The sequence below is a fragment of the Carcharhinus amblyrhynchos genome, chromosome 8, assembly GCF_965287045.1.
Source record: "Carcharhinus amblyrhynchos chromosome 8, sCarAmb.v2.hapA, whole genome shotgun sequence".
NCBI lineage: Eukaryota > Metazoa > Chordata > Chondrichthyes > Carcharhiniformes > Carcharhinidae > Carcharhinus > Carcharhinus amblyrhynchos.
In genome coordinates, this window is record NC_137331.1 from 90678563 (window position 1) to 90704753 (window position 26191).

Genomic DNA, 26191 nt, shown 5'->3' on the forward strand with positions numbered 1-26191 from the left:
TGAGAGTGATGTTTTCTGGTTATATTTTCTGATGCACGATTTAAGCCCGCATTTATCAATGGTGATACAAATGTCCTGAAGTGTGTGCATGTGACTGTTCCACTAATCGTATCATAATCGTGTAACAGATATCTGGTAACCATCAAATCGGTCATCAAAAGTCTGACATGAAACAGCCTCGCCACAAACTGAGCCAACACAGTTCATGAAACAATCTGCGTGCAGGGCTTAGCTGGACTTTAGTAAAGTTCATTATTTCACTCTCCCCTGTTAAAACATATTGGCTTTTTCCACACGCACAGTAAATTGTCTCATAGCGGGGACAACAAGGGAAATAAGCTGGCAGCTCGTATCAGAATAACTAAAAAAAGTGTTCACGCGCTGAAAAATGAGCTCCCCTCAAGACAAGTGAATCAACACCTGCAGCGTGGAAATCAAGGTCTTTTCTTCAGTCGTTTTGAATATTGATGTCTCAGCGCAGAATGTTAGGAAAGAGTGGAAGAAAGGCTTCACTGTCTTCCCAGCATCAAACACTTCACTGGCATCTCCTGAACAGAGGTGTTGTTGGCACAGGATTGAACTGGCACACAATGACAGCACACAATTGGGCAGCACGGTGGCACAGTGATGAGCATTGCTGCCTCACAGTGTCGGGGACCAAGCTTCAATTCCGGCCTTGGATGACTGCTTACATGGTGCTTGCACGTTCTCCCTGTGTCTGCGTGGGTTTCCTTCTGGTGCTCCTGTTTCCTCCCATGCTCCAAATAGGATGGTACAGTGGTTAGCACTGCTGCCTCACAGTGCCAGGGACCCAGATTCCATTCCCAGTTTGGGTCACTGTCTGTGTGGAGCTTGCACATTCTCTCTGTGTCTGCGTGGGTTTCCTCCGCGTGAACAAAGAACAAAGAAAATTACAGGCCCTTCGGCCCTCCAAGCCTGGGTGCTCTGGTTCTGAAAGACATGCTGGTTAGGTGCTAAATTCTCCCTCAGTGTACCCGAACAAGCGCCAGAGTGTGACAATTAGGGGATTTTCACAGTAACTTAATTGCAGTGTGAATGTTAGCCTACTTGTGACTAATAAATAAACAACTTAAATGCGCACGTTTGGTTGATTGGCCTCTAACTTGCCCCTTAGTGTCCCAACATATGTAGGTTGGAAGGATTGCCATGGGAAATGTGTGGGATTACAGGGATAGGGTGAGCAGAGAGCCTGGATAAAAGACTCTGAGCTGATACAGATCCAACGGGCTAAACAGCCTATTCTGCACTGTAACAATTCTCTGATTTTATAAAGCCAATGGAGAGAATATGACCCTAAAACCTCCAAGGGCCTGGTGAGGAGGAATGGAACATGCTCACTCCCTCCCACTTTTCCTGGAGGAGGTCTCTGTATTCTGATGGCAATCTGACGAGCAGTGGCAGGAAACCCATTCAGCATGTTAATGAAGTATTTCACCGGCATTATCCGATGGAATTTTAATCAGTGACACACGGGATTCCCAAAGTGTCTGCAGTTCGTCACTCAGGAGGAGGCAAGTCCCAGCAGGCCAAAAAAAAATGCAGTCTGCAAATTAGAGATGCAAATTAGTGAGTGGGAGGTCATCCACAGGCAGAGATTTACAACTACACCATCATTATCCGGAGATTGGTGTCATGAATAAGATCAATAATGATAAAGTGGCTCCCATTTCTTCCAACCTCCATATTGTCCTGTGCTCTCCTGGTCCCATCCATCTCAGTAGCACTCTCACAGGAGGCACAGTGCAGGCTGCTAGCTGGCCTTCCAATCAGATGTGCCAAATTGCCCTCCTGCCTCCTTAACTCTTGGTTTAACTTGATTGTCACGTATTGGGATACGGTGAAAAGTATTATTTCTTGCACTATTCAGACTAAGCATACCCTCCATAGAGTACAGAGGGGAGAAAGAAAGAAGAGGGGGTAGAATATAGTGTTGCATTCGCCGACAGGATGTAGAAAAAACTTTATATATGATAGGCCCATTCAAAAATCTGACAGCTGCAGGGAAGAAGCTGCTCTTGAGTCAGTTGGTACGTGTCCTCAGACTTTTGTATCTTTGTCCCCGATGGAAGATGATGGAGGAGAGTATGTTCTGGGTGCGTGGGGTCTCCAATTATGCCGGCTGTTTTTCCGAGGCAGCAGGAAGTATAGACAGACTCAATGGATGGGAGGCTGGTTTGCTTGATGGACTGGGGTACATTCACGACACTTTGTAGTTTCTTGTGGTCTTGGGCAGAGCAGGAGCCATACCAAGCTGTGATACAACCAGAACAAATGCTTTCTACGTTGCATTTGTAAAAGTTGGTGAGAATCGTAGTGGTCATGCCGAAATTCCTTGGCCTTCTAGCAGAAGCTTTGATGGGCTTCCTTAACTATTGGAAGCCTGTCCACCATCGCTAATTGGGTGGCACTTTCAGAAATGCCCTCTGAATCGAAATCCTCTCAGAGGTTCGTACCGGCTGTCTTGCTACTGCAGTAATTAGATCCACAATCTGAAAATCATCCCACCGTCAAGAAAATCCCCAAGATGGGAAAATTCAGTGTCGATGGGACATTAGCATATGAAAGGAAGAATATAAGGGGAATTTTTAACGTTACAGATACAAAGCTATGCAGCAAAAGCTCTGAAGCTTCTGTCAATCCATCTGTCAAAAAGGCATGTTCCAAGCTGTCATGCTTGGCATCAGTTCTTGCACTGACTTTGACACTATTCCTTCAGCACCACTTTCATTATCTGCCATCTTTCTCAGTCCTGCAGTAGAAATCCACAGCTTTAGTACAGAGCAGCCTTTTCTAAGCAGTGATTTATAATACACCTAATGCACATCTACAACTTTAATGACTGCAGGTGTATAATTTGTTATTTTAAAATTTTGTACCAAGTGATTATATTAACTATAAACAAAGCTTGTTAGATTCCAATATTAACATTTCATTAACTACATCAAGAAAGCACCACATCATTAACGTTGGAATTGAGGCTATAAATCATTTTCTTTTCGGCTTTTGGAAATCATTTACCAGTAAGGTTTAAAATGCACCGAACGTGCTGCAAAACCCATGAAGGAATTATCTGAAGGTCTGCATTAAGCTTTTGCTCTCTCTCAACTCAGAGTTCAGTTTGCTAAGAGTTCCAGAACTTTATAAGAGAAATGTGGGAAAGCTCCACAAGGCACCTCATTGGACAGGTAACGTTGTCAATGGGCACTTCTATACAACTTCTTCCACATCTCAAGGAACAGAATCATAGAATCCCTACAGTGCAGAAGGAGGCCAATTGGTCCATCGAGCGGCATAGTAGCACAGTGGTTAGGACTGCTGCTTCACAGCTCCAGGGACCTGGGTTCAATTTCCGGCTTAGGTCACTGTCTGTGTGGAGTTTGCATATTCTCCTCATGTCTGCATGGGTTTCCTCCAAGAACAAAGAACAACCCAGCACGGGAAACGAGCCCGCGCTGCCATTTTAAAGCATTTTCCTACACCTACCTTGCCCCGTGTGTAAGAGAATGGTACCCCTACTGTAGACAGATTCAGGGGAGAATAGTGTAGGGTCGATTTGGTGCACCAATCAGCCTAAGAGCACATCTTTGGTGGTACTCCGGTTTCCTCCCACAGTCCAAAGATGTGCAGGTTAGGTTGATTGGCCATGCTAAAAAATTGCCCCTTAGAGTCCTGAGATGCATAGATTAGTGGGTAAAATATGTCGGTAGGATAAAATATGGGGGTAGGATCTGGGTGGGATTGTGTTCGGTGCAGACTCGATGGGCTGAAGGGCCTCTTTCTGCACTGTAGGGTTCTATGATTCTCTATGAAGCCTGCATCGACAATGATCCCACCCAGGTCCTATTCCTGTAGCCCCGTATTTACTCTGCTAATCCCCCTGACATTAATGGACAATTTCTCATGGCCAATCCACCAAACCCGCACATCTTTGGACTGTGGGAGGATATTGGAGCACTCGGTGGGAACCCATACAGACACGGGGAGAATGTGTAAACGCCACACAGACAGTGACCCAAGCCAGTAGTCGAATCCGGGTCCCTGGTGCTGTGAGACAGCAGTGCTAACCACTGTGCTGCCTATATCTAGACATAGCAACACTCCCTTGTCACCATCGAGACTAATCCTTCCCATCAATAAGGTGTATGTCACAACTTACAGCAATCTATTTACTTACTAACCACCTTTTACTTCCAATACAATTACTGAGTAAATTTCACTTTCCTCATTATTTTCTTATACTCCAGGCTAGCACAGTGACACAGTGGTTGGCTTTGTTGCCTCACAGCACCAGGGACCTGGGTTCAATTCCAGTCTCAGATAACGTGTATGTAGAGTTTGCACATTTTCCCAGTTTCTCCACGGGTTTCCTCCTGCACTCCAAAAATGTGTAGGTTAGGTGGATTGGCCACGCTAAATTTCCCCTCAGTGTCAGGGTAAATACATGAGGTCACGGTGACAGGGCCTGGGTGGGATTGTTGTCGGTGCAGGCTTGATGGGCTGAATGGCCTCTTTCTGCCCTGTAAGAATTCTATGAATTGGGACAGGGTATACCACAGTAAAAGCTTAGCTGGTCTCGAGGCCAAAACTGAATGTTGATACAAATTTAAGTTGTTTTTAAACATCATTACCTTACAGATATCAGCTCCAATCTGTGGGCAAGTTAATCCTAGTTAGTTGTCCATGTTGCTGCACAAGGACAAATAAGTTGCTTATCCCATTATTTCATTGCTGTTTGTGGGATCTTGCAGTGCACAGACTGACTGTTGCATTTCCTAGATTACAACCATGACTACATTTAAAAAGGCTACAAAATGGACTTGATTCACTTCTTAAAATATTTAATTGTAACATCTTGAGGTTATGAAAGGCATTCTGTAAATACAAGTCCGACTCTTTTTCTCAATTAACTTCCTTAACAGGCTGTTATGGTCTGGTAGCGTGCTTGATATATTGTCAGATTTGTAATTCAGAGAGACCCGGACTAATAATCCCTAGACAAAGAGCTCCAATCCAGCCACATAATCAGCTGTTCCTCATGGTTCCTACATTATAATTGTAACTAAACCATCGAGGTATTTCACTAGCTGTCAAGCACTTTGGGATGTCTTGAGATTGTGAAAGTACGACATAATTACCAGTTTATCCTTCTTTTCTTCTGAAGGATTAATTCCAACAAGACTATTAAGCACACAGTAAAGTCAGTGCATTTAAAAATTTCGCTGGTTCCTCAATGTAAAGGCAAGATGTACTGGGTGTATCTGGTGGCAGTGCGTGACCGCTGGCTACCTGTGGAGGGCGCAATTTCTTTTCCAGTTGGATGGGGGACAGGAATGCCAATGGCAAAGCACTTCTTTCCATTCCAGGTTTTTTTGGTGCTCAAGTAATTAACTTCTGGTAATCTGAGAGAGATTTAGTCTTTACTTTTGCAATTAGTCCACCTTTTGAACCATTCCACTCTGCTCAGCTTGTGTGGTGCAGGCAGCACTGTGGTGCACCAGGTAGGGAGGTCCACTGATATTGGAGGAACAAGTAATATGTTTCCAAGTCAAGATGATATGTGACTTGGAAGAACACTTGAAGATAATGGTGTTCGCCCTGTGTTTGCTGCCCCTTGTCTCTCTACGTGGTAGATGTCACAGCTTTGGGAGGTGCTAGCAGAGATGCCTTGGCGAGCTGCAACAATGTATGCTATGGATGCTACAAACTGAAGCCACTGTGTGCCAGTGATGGAGGTAGTGACAGTTTAGGATGGCAGATGGGGTGCCAATCAAGCTGGCTGCTTTGTCCTGGATAGCATTGCGCTTCATGAGTGTTGTTGGAGCTACATTCATCCAGCTAAGTGGAGAATATTTCAGCACACTTCTGACTTGTATCTTTTAGATGGTGGGAAGACTCTGGGAATCAAGAGGTGAGTAACCTACTGTGGGCCACCTGGCTTCTGACCTACACTTGCAGTCACAGGATAGATAATGGTTTGCATTGTTAGAGGCTCACCACTTTATTACAATCTTCCAGCCTACTGTATTATAGTAAAGATATACAAATACAGAATTTTATATTCTGTACCTTTTTGAATGTTAAAGAATCTGCTGCACCACCAGTTTCTCCATTCCGTTCTCAGAAATCCTTCTCGTACAGCATTTAAATTGGAAAAGTACAAAATCCTTTTCAGATGGCATAGAATTCATTATGATAATGGAGTGGAAAAATAAACTGGTTCTGAGTCAAACACACCAGCAAGATCTCTTCTTCAGTGCCTGCGTTTTCAACCCAGCCAGGGCCACTGAGGTGCTACAACTGATATCAGGTTCCTGAGACAAGTGGGGAGGAACCGTGATGGGAAATATTAACCAGTGTTCCTGCTCTTATTCACTATCTGGGGATGTCTCTTTGAAGTGTTTGCAAGGAAAGGTATCAGGTAGGGAGACAGTATCTGACACACTGACTCCTACATGAAGAACAGCCACTGAAAAGCTACACTGATGCCCACGGAATTATTCATCATTTGTCAATACCTTCAGGAATGTAGGGTTACTCGCAATAATTTCAAGAAGAGAACAGCACTTGAATAATAGCACTATGTGTATGCAATTACTCTGTTTGTAAGGTACAGGAGGAGGAGGAGGTGTGTTGGTGAGGAGGAGGAATATGCATCAGTTATATCCCATGCCCTGAGATATCTGTTTTACTCAGAGCTTGGCTTTTACTGGCAATCCCTAGCCATCAATCAAAAAGCTTCTTTGAAAGAGTCACGTATAAATACTGAAAAACCAGGCAGCAGAAGCTAGAAACATGCACAGAATAATAAACTCACTTTGCACTTGGCAGGTTACCCGGTAGCATCATATAGGAATAAATCCTTTGTTATGCCACATTCACTCATTTAAATTTTACATCTATTGGAAATTTCATATTCAAGCCAGGGCAAGCATTAGATGGTCTCACCAAACGGTTCGTATTTCTTCCAGTTCATTACATACACCCAAGTGTTATGAAAATCTGAAACAAACGTAAAGAGCGCATGCCCATTCCTCTGAGTTACCTGTGTCAATGCTTCCTTGGGAACTGCTGGCCCTCCCAAGAGGAAGATTACGATGGCTGCTGTTCCGAAACTGGGACAGTGAAGCAGTAGAATCAATTGTATTCCGCCTGCCACTCAAGACGTTGGTTGGATAAAGAAACTGAGTGTAGCTAACAGACTGTGGGGGAAAAAAATAAAGTTTTAACATATGAAGAGGCAAAAAATATATTCTGTACTTTAATCAAGTAGTGTAAAATACCGCTGAGACTGTACAGTAGCGACACATCTTTATAATTAGTTTCTGAATAATATTCTTACTAAAATATTTTATCTTTTAAATTTCACCAGACGAGAGATTTGCTGAATGAGAATGAATTTGGTGAATTCTATTTGCTCGATGTTCTGACAAATGTTCTCACATTTGTAAAACTAAGACATGAGTAAAACATTACTGATGAGATATCCTAATTACTGCAAGGTCATTAATGTCTGACTTGGTGAAGACAAATTTACTAGAAAATGTTGCATAAACATATTCAAACACAAGAATGATTATTTGTATGAATGAATCCTTTGATATGCCACATTCACTCATTGAAATTTTTTGTCTATTGTGATGTTACTGCAACTTGAAGATTTTTTTTTAAATTCATGCTCACAGCCTGAGATGGTCATTTTTGGGAAGAGAAAAAACACCTGGGCAGGTCAAGTGACAAGGGATTTCATTTTCAGTTTCAGTTTGGAGCTGCAGGTTAGTTTTTAATTTTAGGAGGGACAGTAAGCTAAAAAGAAGTGTTTTCCCTCTCTCCTTGCTTTTCCTTTGGAAATTCTGTTGGTTAGCTGAAAACAAGACCTTGTTTTCCTGACGGGTGAAAATCTGCTGTAGCTGGCAGTTGGACCAGAGGCTCTCTGGTGTTTTGGGAAGCTATCTTGTCTTCAAACTGTTCAGAGTCTCAAGTGCATTTGACTGCAGAAGTCAACTAACAGCCTCGAACCCAGTGTCATGTGAACATTAGTCTGTAGTGTGTTAAACCTGTAATAAAGGGTCTTTTGACTATGGTTTGGAACATTGTAGAGATTTCTTTTTATAATTGATGAGTTCTTGCTAACTTTCTTACTATACCTGTAAACTATATTCTTAAATAAACTTTGATAAAAGCTCTCTAGTGGGTCAATGAATCATACCTGAAGTGAAACATCTCATGTTTATCCTAGCCAAATTCAAAATGCAAAACTTATGATTCAGGTGGGTTTGATAATGGAGTTTCTAACCTGAACCATAACACTACTTGAAATGTTATGTTCAGGCAAGGACAAGCAGTCCAGATGTTCACGCCAAATAAATCGTATTTCTTCCAGTTCTTCCATTTGTAGATCATATTGCTGTGTCATTTCGGGGCTTCAAGGCATAATTCAACCGGAGAGGATAAAGCAATGCTCTCTCTCTCTCTTCCTCTCTTTCTGTGTTGGTTCTAAGGCTAACATGGAATGAGTTTGCATGATTTCAACCAAGTTCCTGATCACTGCAAAACTGCAGCAGAAACCTATACAATACAAGCTGTCTCACGTAGCTAGGCCAGAAGAACAATGGGTGTCAGGAATGGAAATACTATACTAGTATCGTAGAGGCTCACTGAACGTCCAACATGCATGTTAATGCATCTCAGGATAGCTTCTGTGCAGAATTATGTGAGACGCTAGTGGAGTTAGCATTGTTCTCTTTTGAGATAGGGAGATTAGAAAAGAATAATAAAATCCTACAGAAGGAGGCTGTTCAGTCCATTATGTTTGCACCGACTCTCTGACATAATATTTTACCCAGGCCCTCTTTCTTGCCCTATTCCTGTAATTCCATACCTTTATCACAGAATCCCTACAGTACAGAAGGAGGCCATTCAGCCCACTGAATTTGTACTGACAATCCCACCCAGGCCCTATTCCCATAACCCCATACATTTACCCTGTTAAGCCCCATAACGCTAGGGTCAATTTACCATGGCCAATCAACATAACCCGCACATCTTTGGAGTGTGGGAGGAAACCAGAACACCTGAAGAAAACCCACGCAGACACAGGGAGGAAGTGCAAACTCTACACAGACAGTGACCTAAGGTCGGATTTGAACCTGGGTCCCTGGCGCTTTGACAACACATTAGCAATTCATAGGCCACAAAGTGTCAGGAATGTTTTGAGAGTTTGAAGGATGCTTAGATTAATGAAAATGATTGTATAGACCTTGTTAAACCTAGTACATAAATTTAAAATAGTTACTCCTCTCTAAAAGAGTTCCATTACATGTTGTTGCCACTTTAATCAACAATATGACAATGAATTTTTACATTATGAGAAAATAAGCAACCACAGATTGATTGAATTTAAAATACAGATGGAGAGTGAGAAGGTAAAATCCAATACCACTGTTACGTGCTTAAACTAAGGAGACTACAATGGGCTGAGGAAGGAGTTGGCTACGGTAGACTGGGAGCAAAAACTTTATAGTGGGACAATTGAGGCACAGTGGAGAATTTTCAAAGCAATTTTTCACAGTGCTCAGCAAGGGTATATACCAGTGAAAAGGAAGGACTGTAGGAAAAGGGATATTAACCATGGAAATCCAGGGAAATAAAAGAGGCTATCAAATTGAAAAATACTAGAGGACTGGGAAATCTTTAAAGGTCAACAGAAAGCCACAATAAAAGCTATAAAGAAATCTAAGATAGATTATGAGAGTAGACTAGCTCAGAATATAAAAAACAGATAGCAAAGGTTTCTACAAAGATATGAAATGAAAAGGAATGGCTAAGGTAAACACTGATCCTTTAGAGGATGAAAAGGAGGATTTAATCATGGGAAATGAGAAAATGCCAAGGCATTGAACAGGTATTTTGTGTCAATCATCACAGTGGAAGACACAAGTAACATGCCAAAAATTGATGACAAGGAGGCTATGGTAGGTGAGGATCTAGAAATGATCATTATCACTAAAGAAGTAGTGTTGGGCAAGCTAATGGGGCTAAAGGTAGACAAGTCTCCTGGCCCTAATGGAATGCATTCCAGGGTACTAAAAGAGATGGTGGGGGAAATAGCAATGCGCTTATGGTAATTTACCCAAATTCGCCAGACTCTGGGGCAGTTCCAGCAGATTGGAAAACAGCAAATGTGATGCCACTGTTTAAAAAAGGAGGTAGGCAAAAGGCGTGTAACTACAGGCAGGTTAGCTTAACTTCTGTAGTAGGGAAAATGCTTGAATCTATTATCAAGGAAGAAATAGCGAGACATCTGGATAGGAACTGTCTCATTGGGCAGATGCAGCATGGGTTCATGCTAGGCAGGTCAGGTTTAACTGAATTACTGGAATTCTCTGAAGACATTATAAGTGCAGTAGACAACAAGGAACCAGTGAATGTAGCTTATCTGGATTTCCAGAAGGCATTCGACAAGGTACCACACAAAAGGCTGCTGCATAAGATAAAGGTGCAAGGCATTATGAGTAACGTATTAGTATGGATAGAGGATTGATTAACTAACAGAAAGCAAAGAGTGGGGGGTAAATGGGTGCTTTTCTGGTTGGCAGTGACCAGTGGTGTGCCTCAGGGATCAGTGTTGAGGCCACAATTGTTTACAATTTACATAGTTGATTTGGAGTTGGGGACCAAGTGTAACGTGTCAAAGTTTGCAGATGACACTAAGATGAGTGGTAAAGTGTGCAGACGTCATTGAAAGTCCGCAAAGGGATATAAATAGTTTGTGAGTGGGCAAGGGAAATTGAATTTTGTCCTTCATTGCTAATAGGGCGAAGTTTAAAAACAGGGAGATTATATCACATCTGTATAAGGTGTTGGTGAGGCCAGCTCTGGAGTACTGTGCAGAGTTTTGGTCTTCTTACTTGAGAAAGGATATCCTGGCACTGGGGTGGGTGCAGAGGAGATACACTAGGTTGATTCCGGACTCGAGCGGGTTGGCTTATGCGGAGAGACTGAGTAGACTCGGACTATACCCATTGGAATTTAGAAGCGTATGAGGGGGTCATGTAGAAATTTTGCCCAAGATGGCACCGGAGCGACGCGACTTCTTGCAAGTTGTGCCCAGCATACCTTCTATCTTTTACTCTCGTTTATACTTCTAGAGCTTTATTCTCTCTTTAAACTCTCTAACAATGCTTTAATTCAATCTCTTAACTTTGCATTAAGTTGGTCTTTCTCTACACCCTAACTATGACTGTAACACTGGCATTCTGTACTCTCTTCTTTCCTTCTGTATGTACGGTGCTTTGTCTGCACAGTGTGCAAGAAACAATACATTTCATTGTATACTAATACATGTAACAATAATAAATCAATTATAAAGGGAATAGATAAGATAGAAGTAGGGGGGTTATTTCCACTGGTGGATGAAACTATAACTAGGGGGCACGCCTCGAAATAAGGGGGAGCAGATTTAGGACTGAGTTGAGGAGGAACTTCTTCACCCAAAGGGTTGTGAATCTGTGGAATTCCCTGCCCAGTGAAGCAGTTGAGACTACCTCATTGATGTTTTTAAGGCAAAGATAGATTTATGAACAGAAAGGGAATTAAGGGTTATGGTGAACAGGCAGGCAACTGGAGCCGAGTCCATCAAAAGATCAGCCATGAACTTACTGAATGGTGGAGCAGGCTCGAAGGGCTAGGCGGGCTACTCCTGATCCTAGTTCTTATGTAAGTTAAAGACCCTGAAAATCCATGAGGCCTCAGAATTGGGACTTCCACTCACTGACCTTCTGACCCCGGCAATGATGTCATATCTCGTGGTGGTGCAATGGTTGTGCAACACGGGGGCATTTGTCTTGGTGGCTGTTGTGGTTTAAAATTTAGAGGGCAGATTTTAATCCTGCTTTCTGTCAAAGCACCAAGGGCCATCTCCCCAGGAAGCCTCAGGTCCTCCCTTTTACAAATGGCAAAGTAGTTCAGGGCAGGGCAAACTACAACGTTCCAGGATATACAATCTGATCTGTCAAGTCAGCCAATAAATTCAGTTAAATCTTCTTTGTGGCCACAGTAACACGGGCTCTTCAGCTCTGTTCCTGTAACTCTGAGTTAAAAGAATCATTGTCTATGCTGCAGATTATTGGCCACCTTTCTCACAAGCTGTCCAATTCCTACACTGTCTCTGTGCAGTACCGGAATTCCAGAAAATAAACGGAACCTGATAATTTCCAACAAACCCCTCTGGGCTTTCTGAAGGATTTCTAACACCGTGGCACAGTGGTTAGCACTGCTGCCTCACAGCACCAGGGATGCGGGTTTGATTCTAGGCCTCAGGTGACTGTCGTCATGGAGTTTGCACACTCTCCCTGTGTCTGGGTTTCCTCCCACTGTCCAGAGATGGTTTGGCTGTGGTAAAATTGCTCCTTAGTGTCCCAAGATGCGTAGGTCAAGGGGATTAGCCAGTTAAATGTGTGGGGCTTTGGGAAGAGGGCCTGAGTAAGATACGCTGTCATACAGTCAGTGCAGACTCAATGGGCTGAATGGCCTCCTTTGCACTGCAGGCATTCGGTGATTTAGTGCATCTCCCAAACTGGGCATTTAGCTTTCTGTAGCTCTGTGTTAAGAAAGCTGGAACGATTAATGTTAGTTAAAGCAATGGTACATGTGCGCTATTTATTACATTCTGCACTTTGAGGAAGCCAGCAATGTGACACAGCTCAAAGTGCTAGCACGCTAGGAGCTATATTAGATGCATTACCCACATCTCCCACAATGTGCTGCCAGTTATCTGACAATTGCATTACAGGATGATTCCCTGGCTGACATCACCAAGTTTCCAGAATGCTGCCTGAAATGAGTCTATAGCATAAAAGTTGAGTGTGACTGTTACTGTCATGACCATTGGCAGTGGTATCTGGGCAGATAACCTTAATCGCAGCTCTTCATTTAATGGTGATCATAGTCCTTCCTCAATTGCCCTCTTGGTAAAGCACACTCAACATAGAACATAGAACATTACAGCGCAGAACAGGCCCTTCGGCCCACGATGTTGCGCCGACCAGTTACAAAAACAATGACCCACTAGCCTATACCAATCCCTTTTCGTCCATAAACCTATCCAGAGATCTCTTAAACGCCCCCAAACTAGACGCATTTACAACCGCAGCAGGCAGGGCATTCCAATCCCTCACCACCCTCTGGGTAAAGAACCTACCCCTGACATCCGTCCTGTAGCTACCCCCCCTTAATTTAAAGCCATGCCCCCTCGTGCTAGCTTTCTCCATCCGAGGAAAAAGGCTATCACTATCCACCCTATCTAAACCTCTAATCATCTTATATGTTTCAATAAGATCCCCTCTTAGCTGCCTTCTTTCCAACGAAAACAACCCTAAATCCCTCAGTCTCTCCTCATAGGACCTCCCCACCATACCAGGCAACATCCTAGTAAACGTCCTCTGCACCCTCTCCTACGCCTCCACATCCTTCTTGTAATGCGGGGACCAGAACTGCACACAGTACTCCAAGTGCGGCCGCACTAGAGTAGTGTACAGTTGCAACATGACGCTGCGACTCCTAAATTCAATCCCCCTACCAATAAACGCCAAGACACCGTACGCCTTCTTAACAACCTTATCTACTTGATTCCCAACTTTCAGGGATCTATGTACACATACACCTAGATCCCTCTGTTCATCCGCACTATTCAAAGTCCTCCCGTTAGCCCTATACTCGACACATCTGTTGCTCCTACCAAAGTGAATTACCTCACACTTCTCCGCATTAAATTCCATCCGCCACCTCTCGGCCCAGCTCTGCAACCTATCTAAGTCTCCCTGCAGACTATGACACCCTTCCTCACAATCTACCACACCTCCAACTTTGGTGTCATCAGCAAATTTACTAATCCACCCAACTATACCCTCATCCAGATCATTAATAAAAATTACAAACAGTGGCCCCAAAACAGATCCCTGAGGCACACCACTCGTAACTGAACTCCATGACGAATATTTACCATCAACCACCTCCCTCTGTCTCCTATCTGATAGCCAATTCCTGATCCAACTTCCTAGATCACCCACAATCCCATACATCTGCATTTTCTGCAGAAGCCTACCATGGTGAACCTTATCAAACACCTTACTAAAATCCATATATACCACGTCAACTGCCTTGCCCCCACCCACCTCTTTGGTCACCTTCTCAAAAAACTCAATAAGGTTAGTAAGGCACGACCTACCCGCTACAAAACCATGCTGACTATTTCTAATCAATTCATTACACTCCAAATAACTATAAATCCTATCCCTAATAATTTTTTCTAAAACCTTGCCCACAACAGAAGTAAGACTCACCGGTCTATAATTCCCGGCAAAGTCTCTGTTCCCCTTCTTAAACAATGGGACAACATTCGCTATCCTCCAATCCTCCGGGACTACACCAGAGACCAATGACGACCTGAAGATCAGAGCCAGAGGCTCTGCAATCACCTCTCTAGCCTCCCAGAGAATCCTAGGGTAGATCCCATCCGGACCAGGGGACTTATCTATTTTCAGCCCCTCAAGAATTTCCAGCACATCCCCCTTATCAACCGTAATACTGTCTATTTTACACCCCTGCAACCCAATGTCCTCCTCAGCTATATTCATGTCCCCCTGCGTGAACACCGAAGAGAAATATTGGTTCAATACTTCTCCAATCTCCTCCGGTTCCACACACAACTTCCCCCTGCTGTCTGTAACTGGCCCTAATCTTGCCCTGACCAACCTTCTGTTCTTGACATACCTATAGAACGCCTTAGGATTCTCCTTAATCCTATCAGCCAAAGTCTTCTCGTGTCCTCTTTTAGCCCTAACATAGACTCTGCTAACATAGTCTCTTCACTAAGTTCCTTATAGGATGTGTGACCATTTAGACCCAGCTTTGTGAAGCACTGTCTGATCCCACCGTTAGCCACCATATCTTCAGGTACCTTGACCCCAAACTCTGGATTCTCTTCTTAAACATTTGCACCTCTTATAGATGCCTCTCCTTTAAGCTGGTTCTTAAAACCTAACTCTTTGGCCAGTCTTTTGGTCATCTGTCTCAGCAGCTCCTTACATCATGCTGTTAAATCCTGTTTGATGAAACTCCTATAAAGTGCCTCGAGTTGTTTTATAACTATAAGGCCACTATATAAATGCAATCTGCTGTTGCATACATCTTCCCCATTGAAACTGTACAATGGAAGGCTCAATGGAACTCCCACACCTTGCAGTCAGAATCTCTTACTGTTGACTGGGGAAAGGTTTTTCTTGCTCAATTGAGGTGCAAGGCAAAATAAAGGGCATTGCTCTGCCATAACTTCAGGCATCTCTTTTGAACAGCTCTTAGCTTGAAATTGTAAGTTCTCTAGTAAAGCATTCCCACTCATGTCTGTAATTCAGCTCTGAAGGTCATCTAGATTCAAAATGTTGGTTCTACTCTTTCTCCACAGATGCTGTCAGAGCTGCTGAGATTTTCCAGCATTTTCTGTTTTTGTCCCAGATTCCAGCATCCGCTGTATTTTGTTTGGGTCTGTAATTCGGTCGATGGGTATGCCCTCACTTACTATCCGGTGCAAAGGGAGGTCAGGTCACAGGTTCTAAAGACATTCCAATGCTGTTCTCCCTCTTCTGGCAATGATCAACCCAGCAGCTGAGTGACATACACACAGGGGACCCTGAGAGCATCACAAACTGCAGTGTAGCCAACATGGAGCAAATACCTGGCACAAATGGATTCTAGCCCAGAAAGGTCCACGTGTTCATTTCAAGATGGAAACGTGTCAAAAATGGCAGGCAAACTCGGTCAAAATGAGCGACGTACAGGAAAATTGATATCTCAATTAGTACCTTTTAACATAGAACATAGAACATTACAGCGCAGAACGGGCCCTTCGGCCCACGATGATGCGCCGACTATGTTTTAGTCTATGAAATTTCAGTGAGACTATATGGGTCTTCTAGTTCTCTACTTGGTTCAACTTTCTCCCAACTGAAGCAAAGATGGAATTGATTTTTGGTGCACTGAATTCAAGTGGTTCCGAGACGCCTCATCTAGGAGGAGATTTGAATATATTTTAAGTTGTGTCTTCAACCTTGTGACAGCATAGTGGTTAACACTGCTGCGTCACAGCGCCAGGGACCCGGGTTTGATACCCGGCTTGGGTCACTGTTCGTGTGGAATCTGCACATTCCCCCCATGTCTGTGTGGTTTTGCGCTGGGTGCTCCGGTTTCCTCCCATAGTTTAAAGATGTGCAAGTTAGGTGGATTGGCCATGCTAAATTACCCCTTAGTGTGAGGAGAACTAGCATGGGGTTATGGGGATAGGGCCTGGGTGGAATTGTGGTCGGTGCAAACTTGATGGGCTGAATGCCCTCCTTGCGTATTGTACAATTGTATGATTCAGCCTTCCTGACAATATTACTGACCAAATCAAGGACATGGAGTGGAGTTTGCACGTTCTCCCTATGTCTGCGCGGGTTTCCTCCAGGTGCTTCGGTTTCCTCCCATAGTCCAAAGATGTTCGGGTAAGGTTGATTTTCCATGATGAATTGCTCCTTAATGTCAAGGGGATAAGCAGAGTAAATGCATGGGGTTATGGGGATACGGCTGAGGTGGGATTGTAGTTGGTGCAGACTCAATGGGTCGTATAGCCTCCTTCCGCACCGTAGACTTCTGTGATTCTATGACATACATTATTAGCACTCATGCTTCTGTTCTTGCCAGAGGAACGGAGCATTTTGTAATGGATACAGTTTGCCACTCGCTCTTTTTAAAAAAGTTGGAACCAGAGAAATGGGACAACAATTCTCTCTGGACCCTGCAGTCTGCCCCAGTGATACCCACCTTGCCAGCAGCACCAAGCTCCACTCCTTCAAGACCAATCACCATCTCCTTGGCACTGACTCCGCCAGAAGGATGCCTCTGTCTCCCGCCCTCCGCTTTCATATCCCTGAAAATACAGGATTGCTAGAAGTCACTGACAATAACACACATCAGAAAGCCAAAAATATGGGAGCGCAAGCAACTTGCTCTCTCCCGAACTGCAGATCTATAGCGTTTAGATATTACACCAGTGCAAATCTATGGATTTTTATTCATAGAAATGTAGAAGATAGGAGCAGGAGGCCATTTGGCCCTTCAAGCCTGCTTCGCCATTCATTACAATCATGGCTGATCATCCAACTCAACAGCCCAATCCTGCTTTCTCCCCATAACCTATGATCCCATGCGTCCCAAGTGCTATATCTAGCTGCCTCCTGAACACATTCAATGTTTTGGCATCAACCACTTGCTGTGGTAATGAATTCCACAGGCTTACCACTCTTTGGGTGAAGAAATGTTTCCTCACCTCCCAAAGCAATAGGAATGATAGTTGGATGGGTCATTTATATTGTAAGTTGGAATCATACATATTGCTTTAAACTTCCCTTGAAGACACTGGCCTATGCCGAGGTATGATTCTACCCTATCAGCCCTCCTTTACCTCAGGAAAGAGCCTTGCCTCAGGTTATGGCTCTCAGTTGGATGGGGTGGGGGGGAGATGGGTGACATGCACACTTGCCCCAAAGAGGATGGCAAATCTAGGCACATTGCAACTCAGCCAATTTATTGACTGATGCCAGCCAGCAGCAGGGGACCAAGGTAAGAACTCCGGCTGTAAGTAAGGGGTTGGGAAAGGAGGAGGAACCAAGGAGAGGGAAAAGCAAAGGCGCACGAGAAGACTTGAACATTAAACTGTATTATTCCCCTGCCTGGGCCACAGTCAACTGCGGGCAGATGTGGGAAACTGTCACTTCTCCTTCATCCATCCTCCAAATAAAACTGCAGACTGGGTTCTGATGATATCGACATAGTTAAAGAGGGACCCCATATCCTCACAGTGGATATCACGCTCATTTGCTCAAAGTACACTGACAGTAAACATGGTGGGCAGGCAGCATCGGGGAATGGTTAAACTGGTGCTTTGTATAAATTGCAGGCGCCATCACCCACCCGATCTGTTTTCCGTCAATTAGGGGAAGGATCAAGTTATAATCAGACCTCAAATCCGGGCAATGACAGCCAGCGACCTACTTCACCTCAGCAACATCCAATCTCACCCCAAGCCTGCTTACATGCTGGCACATTCCAGTAGCAGCCAAACAGAAGCAAGAATATGCTTTTATTTCACTTTCTTGTCAAGGGCAGTGGAGCCTATTATAGTGGACCCAAGATTCGCTTAACTCAGCACAAAAGCAGAACAAATCCTCTTCAATTTTTTTTGCAATCCAACAGCTATTGAAAAACAGAACCTGGTGAGAACAGAGATAAGAATTGCTCGAGAGTTTGGTGACATGAAAAATAACATGGAAACAGTAGGGGCATATTGTGGAAATAGTGGGCCCATCTTGGGCTCAATCTCGTCATTCAGGGGCTCAAGATTTGGTGTAACTCTGGAAATCGTGAATCTCACTGGCAAGATTGAAACTTCTGATTTTTGCCACCCCTCGTCAGTGATGGGAGTGGGCGGCGGGATCTCTGTGGTGGGTTGGGGGGAGTGATTATTTGGTCTGATCAACGGACCCTTTACACATAGTGCCCTTATCTCAGTGCAGCCGGGCTTTGCTGGTGAGTTGAAACCATGCCCTCCCCGCCCCCACCCCCCAAAACATGACAGTGTTAAACACGGGTACCTGTTTTTTTTGTGGCAGAGTGTGATAAGATATGAAGAGAAAATTGGTGTATTTCTCTCACCAGAATCAACACTCTGCCATTTTTTGTTAAGAACTCCCTTCCCCCAAACCAAGGTCTTGGAAAGTTAGTGGCAATATCTGAACAGCTGCAAATTTTTCTGAAATGATCCTATTGTGAAGAAAGACTTTTGTTGAGGAATCTGCACTCTGTTATGGTTGTTAAACATCATCATCCATAAGACAGAATTGGTAATATTGCTCCCTGTCTGGCATTTATGCCATGTTCTAAAAAAATCATTAATTTCTAAACTGTGGGCAACATTACACGCATATCTGAACAAATCAATATGTTATTATTCCCTATTACTCAATGAGTATTGCTTCCTACACGACTAAATCCCTGTTTCACAATCTTAGAATGTCACAAGATATCATGCTGATAAAGATTGCATGAAAGGACATAATGGGTTTTAGTGTTATGAGTGTAGCTGTCTGATTGTAATATGGATAATGAAATAAGAGAAGGCAAGTTGGCCCTTGATGATTCAGCACTGCAGAGCACAGCTCCACACTGTACATTAATATGCATTTATGTGATGCTTTTAACATGGTAAACTGTGCCAGGCACAAACAAAAGTTGGCACCAGGTCACACGTGGAGATAGTTGGCCAGGTGGCGAAATGTGTGGTCAAGGATGAAGGTTATGATGAGCATCTCTGAAGTAGATGGAGAGGCAGAGAGCTTTAGGGAAGGGCAATTTCAGAGCTTTGGGCTAAGGCAGCTGAGAGCATAGTCACCAACAGTGGAATGGTGTAAACTGGGGATGGGCACCAGATTGGAAAGGTCCTATGTTTTTATCCTCGGACATATGCGCCCTGTGGGGGTCACATCCATTCGCCCTGCGGGGATCGCATCCATTCGCCCTGCGAGGATCGGATACATCCGCCCTGCGAGGATCGGACACATTCGCCCTGTGACAATCTGATACATTCGCCCTGCGACGATCTGATACATTTGCCCTGCGACGATCTGATACATTCACCCTGTGACGATCTGATACATTCGCCCTGTGACAATCTGATACATTCGCCCTGCGACGATCTGATACATTCACCCTGCGACGATCTGATACATTCGCCCTGCGAGGATCTGATACATTTGCCCTGTGACAATCTGATACATTCACCCTGCGACGATCTGATACATTCACCCTGCGACGATCTGATACATTCGCCCTGTGACGATCTGATACATTCACTCTGAGGATCGGATACATTCACTCTGTGACAATCAGATACATTGTATGCCCTGACCCTATCTAATATACACTTACTGGGTCCTGAATAAGTGTATATTAGATAGGGTGAAGGCATACAAAGTGTAGGGGAAGCATTCAGCTTCCATCCATCCTGGATGTGGGTGTCAGGAGAGAGAGAGACAGGAACACTTGGTCAGAAACAATCAGTGTCAGGTGGAGAATCTCAGTACTGTCCAGAGAGGAGGGAAAGCATACAAATATAACTCCTTCACTCAACAACCATTTTAAACAGCCCAAACAATGGAAGCTGGGATCTGCTCTTCAACCCACTGAATGAAGTGTGAACCAGCAGCCAAGCAAAGCTGTTCCTATCCAAAAGGAGGGCTTAAGTCGTTATAGGTGGCAACTTTGGGCTTAATGAGCATGCAATTGGATAATGGTTTTAAACTGGCAAGAGTCTGTCCCTTTTAAATATCAACGCTTTAAGGGACAGCGACTGTAATTTCCTCCATAATAGCCATCTCTTCCAATCTCACTATGTTTCCAGTCCAGACTCCAGGATTAATTGTGTACATACTAATCTGGTGCACTTGCAGACACACATCTGCTTGTTATGGAGCCTGTTCCAGGAAAAAAGAGAGGATTTTTTCTGCAGCCACCTTTACAATCAGCTTTCCAGATATTTGTGTGGCTAAGGCTCCATTTACAAGACCTCTCTAGTCCAAACCACCATACAGCATAGAAGATAGAACACTACAGCACAAACAGGCCCTTCGGCCCACAAGTTGCGCCAATCATATCCATACCTACCAGGCCTATCTTTAACTCCCAATCCCATTAAACCCAATGTACTCATCCAGAAGTCTTTTAAAAGACCCCAGCAAGTTCGCCTCTACCACCACTGACGGCAGCTGATTCCACTCACTCACCACCCTCTGAGTGAAACACTTACCCCTAACATCTCCTCTGTACTTGCTTCCCAGCACCTTAAATCTGTGTCCTCTCGTAGCGACCATTTCAGCCCTGGGAAATAGCCTCCGAGAATCCACCCTATCTATTCCTCTCAACATTTTATAAACCTCTATCAGGTCGCCTCTCAACCTTCATCTCTCCAGGGAGAAGAGACCTAGCTCCCTCAACCTATCTTCATAAGGCATGCCTCCCAATCCAGGCAACATCCTCGTAAATTTCTGCACCCTCTCAATAGCTTCCACATCCTTCCTGTAGTGAGGCGACCAGAACTGCACACGGTACTCCAAGTGGAGTCTGACAAGGGTCTTATACAGTTGCAGCCTAAACTCAATCCCTTGATTAATGAAGGCCAGTACACCATTCGCCTTCTTGACCACATCCTCCACCTGCGAGGCCGATTTAAGAGTCCTATGGACCCGGTCCCCAAGGTCCTTCTGCTCCTCAACACTGCTAAGACTCCTACCCTTGATATTGTACTCCTTCATCCCATTGGTCCTGCCAAAATGGACCACTACACATTTAGCTGCGTTGAAGTCCATCTGCCACTTCTCCGCCCAGTCTTGCATCCTATCTACGTCACGCTGAAACTTCTGACATCCCTCCAGACTATCCACAACACCACCAACCTTCGTGTCGTCGGCAAACTTACTAACCCATCCCTCCACTTCCTCATCCAGATCATTTATGGAAATGACAAACAGCAAGGGTCCTAGAACAGATCCCTGGGGCACTCCACTGGTGACCGACCTCCATGCAGAAAAAGACCCATCCACAACCACTCTCTGCCTTGTGCAGGCAAGCCAGTTCTGGATCCACAAGGCAATACCCCTTGGATCCCTGCCCTCTCACCTTCTCAAGAAGTCTTGCAGGGGGACCTTATCAAACGCCTTGCTGAAGTCCATGTAAACCACATCCACCACTCTTCCTTCGTCAATGTGTTCAGTCACATTTTCAAAGAACTCAACTAGGCTCGTAAGGCATGATCTGCCCTTGACAAAGCCGTGCTGACTATTTCTGATCACTCTAAACTTCTCTAAATACTCATAAATCTTGTCCCTCAGAATCCTCTCCATCAACTTACCAATCACTGAGGTCAGGCTCATGATTTGGTTTGAATGGTCAATGCCCAATTTAGAGCTTACCCCTAAACTGCATTCGATCCCCAAACTGAGCTGGATTAGCTGATCGCAGATGGTGGAGATCCCACAGATGCACTATAGAAAGCATTCTTTCCAATTGTATCACAGCTTGGTGTGTTTCCTGCTCTGCCCAAGACTGCAAGGCATTACAAAAGGTCATGAATGTAGCCTAACCCATCACGCAAACCAGTCTCCCACCAACTGACTCTGTCTATACTTCCTGCTGCCTCAGCAAAGTCATGATGTGGGTATGCCGGCGTTGGACTGGCGTAAACACAGTGAAAAGTCCTCACTGTACCGCAAGCCCACAGACAATCTCACAATGCTCCACTTCTCCAGTTTCCACCCTAAACATGTTAAAGAAGCCATTCCCTATGGACAAGCCCTCCGTATACACAGGATTTGCTCAGATGAGGAGGATCGTGACAGACACCTCCAGACCCTGAAAGATGCCCTCATAAGAACAGGATATGGTGCTCGACTCATAGATCGGCAGTTCCGAGGCGCCACAGCGAAAAACCACACCGATCTCCTCAGAAGGCAAACACGGGACACAGTGGACAGAGTACCCTTCGTCGTCCAGTACTTCCCCGGAGCGGAGAAGCTATGACATCTTCTCCGGAGTCTTCAACATATCATTGATGAAGACGAACATCTTGCCAGGGCTATCCCCACACCCCCACTTCTTGCTTTCAGACAACCACACAACCTCAAACAGACCATTGTTCGCAGCAAACTACCCAGCCTTCAGGAGAACAGTGACCACAATACCACACAACCCCTGCAAGACATGCCGGATCATCGACATGGATACCATCATCACACGTGAGAATACCATCCACCAGGTACATGGTAAATACTCTTGCAACTCGGCCAACATTGTCTACCTGATACGTTACAAGAAAGGATGTCCCGAAGCATGGTACATTGGGGAGACCATGCAGACGCTACGACAACGGATGAATGAACATCGCTCGACAGTCACCAGGCAAGACTGTTCCCTTCCTGTTGGCGAACACTTCAGTGGTCACGGGCATTCAGCCTCTGACCTTCGGGTAAGCATTCTCCAAGGCGGCCTTCACGACACACGACAGCGCAGAGTCGCTGAACAGAGACTGATAGCCAAGTTCCGCACACATGAGGACGGTCTCAGCAGGGATCTTGGGTTCATGTCGCACTATCTGTAACCCCCGTGACTTGCCTGGGTTTGCAAAACCTCACTTACTGTACTGTCTGGAGACAATACACATCTCTTTGAACTGTGATCAGTGCTCCTTCCACTCACATTATCAGCCACTTCAGGTCTTGAACAGCAGGTTAGGTGTAAGGATTCGTATTCTAATCAGTAATCTCTTAACTGTCTGTGCTTTATATGTTCTGTCTGAGGCCAGAACTCTCCATTCACCTGACGAAGGGGCTAACCCCGAAAGCTTGTGAGTATATTGTCAAATAAATAGGTTGGACTAAAACCTGGTGTTGTCAGACTTTTCACTGTGCCTCAGCAAAGTGCCAGCATTATTAAGGACCCCACGTACCCCAGGCATTCTCTCTTCCACCTTCCTCCTTCGGGAAAAAGATACAAAAGTCTGAGACCAACTGACTTAAGAACAGCTTCTTCCCTGCTGCTGTCAGACTTTTGAATGCACTTACCTTGCATTAAGTTGACTGTAACACTACATTCTGCACTCTCTCATTTCCTTCTCTATGAATGGTATATTTTGCCTGTATAGCGCACAAGAAACAATACTGTTCACCGTATATAAATACAACTGACAGCAATAAACCAAATCAAATCAAAATCAATGCACTGAGATTTACGAGGAGAAGATTAAGTCTGAGTTCCTGTTAGTCAGCACCTTTGCCAGAAAACACATTTATGGATGCATGTGGTGACACAGTGGTTAACACTGATGCCTCACAGTGCCAAAGACCTGGGTTCGATTCCCGACTTGGGTCAGTGTCTTGTGGAGTTTGCATGTTCTCCCTGTGTCTGTGTGGGTTTCCTCCGGGTGCTCAGGTTTCCTCCCACACTCCACAGATGTGCAGGTTAGATTGATTGGCAATACTAAATTGACCCTAGCATTAGGGGGATTAGCAGGGTAAATGTATGGGGATATGGGAATAGGGCCTGGCTGGGATTGTGGTCAGTACAGACTCGATGGGCCGAATGGCTTCCTTTTGTACTTATAGGGATTTTATGATGCCAGTTGAGAACGGGATCAGGTTCGGAAGTGATGCTCCTATGGTTAAGTAGCTTGCCAGTTCTCACTATCCAGGGGCACCTGTGAAAAATTACTTCTGGGGTGAGAGCAGACAGAAGGCTACAGAATACATACCATCATGAATCATCACCATAGCCAGGACAGCAGAGGGAAACAACAAAAAGACAAGGAAAAAAAACTCATGTACCATGGAGCTAGGGATACCCAAAACAGAAACAGGTGAGTAGTTCAAACACTTCCACATTTCACAATGTCAGCTGAGATAATTAAAATGGCTGATAATTGCCTGTAGGTTTTCCAAACCACAGCATCATTTTCAGTGAATGCCCCTAAAGGAATATGGATGCACTCTCTGCTAAAAAGTCAAAGGCATGTCTGTTTTCTTTGCAAGTTAACAGTCTGTTTAGAGAAGAGAAAGTAAATAGTAGAAGACTTTACAAAGTGCCTTCCACAACCTCGAATGCCCCAAAATCTCTGAACAGTTACTGAAGTGTGGTCACTGTTGTAATGGTGGAAGCAGGACAAAATCTCCACACAGCATTAAGAGAAATGGTCAGATTGTCTGTTTTTGGTCATGTGAGTTAAAGGATAAATGTTGGCCAAGGCACTGCAGGGAGCTGCCCTGTTTTTCTTCCAATATTGCTGTGGGATCTTTGAAGTTCATTTAAGAGGATAGACATGAGCGTTGGTTTAACATCTCAACGAAAAAACACAGCAATTTCAACTGTGCAGCATTCCCTCAGTATTTCATTGATGTGTCAGCCTGGATTGTGTTCAAATTTCCGGAGCGGGACTTCAACCCGTGACTGACTTACTCACCAATTTTTACCGACAAACCACAGAAAGCATAGTTTCCAGATGTATCACAGCTTGGCATGGCTCCTGCTCTGTCCAAGACCACAAGAAACTACAAAGAGCTGTGTATGTAGCCCAATCTGACACACAAACCAGCCTCCCATCCATTGACTCTAGCTACACCTCTCGCTTCCTCAGAAAAGAAGCCAGCATATTCAAGCACCCCATGCACCCAGGACATTCTCTCTTCCACCTTCTTCCATCTGGAAAAAGATACAAAAGTCCGAGCTCACGTATCAACCGACTCAAGAACAGCTTCTTCCCTGCTGCCATCAGACTTTTGAATAGACACTAAGTTGGGACGGCACAGTAGCACAGTGGTCAGCACTGCTGCTTCACAGCTTCAGGGACCTGGGTTCGATTTCCGGCTCGGGTCACTGTCTGTGTGGAGTTTGCACATTCTCCTCGTGTCTGCGTGGGTTCCCTCCGGGTGCTCCAGTTTCCTCCCACAGTCCAAAGATGTGTGGGTTAGGTTGATTGGTCATGCTCAAATTGCCCTTAGTGCCCTGGGATGTGTAGGTTAGAGGGATTAGCAGGTAAATGTGTAGAGATAGGGGGATAGGGCCTGGGTGGGATTGTGGTCAGTGCAGACTTGATGGGCCAAAGGGCCTCTTTCTGCACTGTAGGGTTCTATAAAAAGTTAATCTTTCTCTACACCTAGCTAGGACTGTCACACTATAATCTGAACCCTCTGCTTTCCTTCTCCCCTCTGCACTTTACAAATGATCTGTTTTGTCTGTACAGCGCACAAGAAATGATACTTCTCACTGTATCTCAATATATGTAACAATAATGAATCAAATCAGGAGTGGGAGTGCCAAGTAACACTGAGCAAAAGCCAACACAAATTAACTTCATTTGAAAACATGCATTTCAAAGCTGTAGATTTCTACAACTTTTGTTGCCAGTTAGTTTAATTACACCCAGATTTTAATGACCAGTGAAACTAACGCCCTCCCATGCCTTGGAGGTCAGTGATTTTATAGTCTTAACGCACACAGATTTTGTTATTGCATATCCGGCTTTCCGGGATTCTAGGAC

At 44.5% G+C, this 26191-nt stretch overlaps 1 protein-coding gene across 3 annotated transcripts in view; it reads right to left on the reverse strand.

The window, feature by feature from the left end:
* cables1 (Cdk5 and Abl enzyme substrate 1) overlaps window positions 1-26191 on the reverse strand; it is a 179175-nt gene that overhangs the window by 44267 nt on the left and 108717 nt on the right. For all 3 annotated transcript variants that reach the window (XM_080194968.1, XM_080194967.1, XM_080194969.1), the window contains 2 exons: window positions 16876-16981; window positions 7064-7220 (listed from right to left, as the gene is read on the reverse strand). In XM_080194968.1, the coding sequence (XP_080051094.1) occupies window positions 7064-7220; window positions 16876-16981 (263 nt within the window). The remainder of the gene's footprint in view (window positions 1-7063; window positions 7221-16875; window positions 16982-26191) is intronic.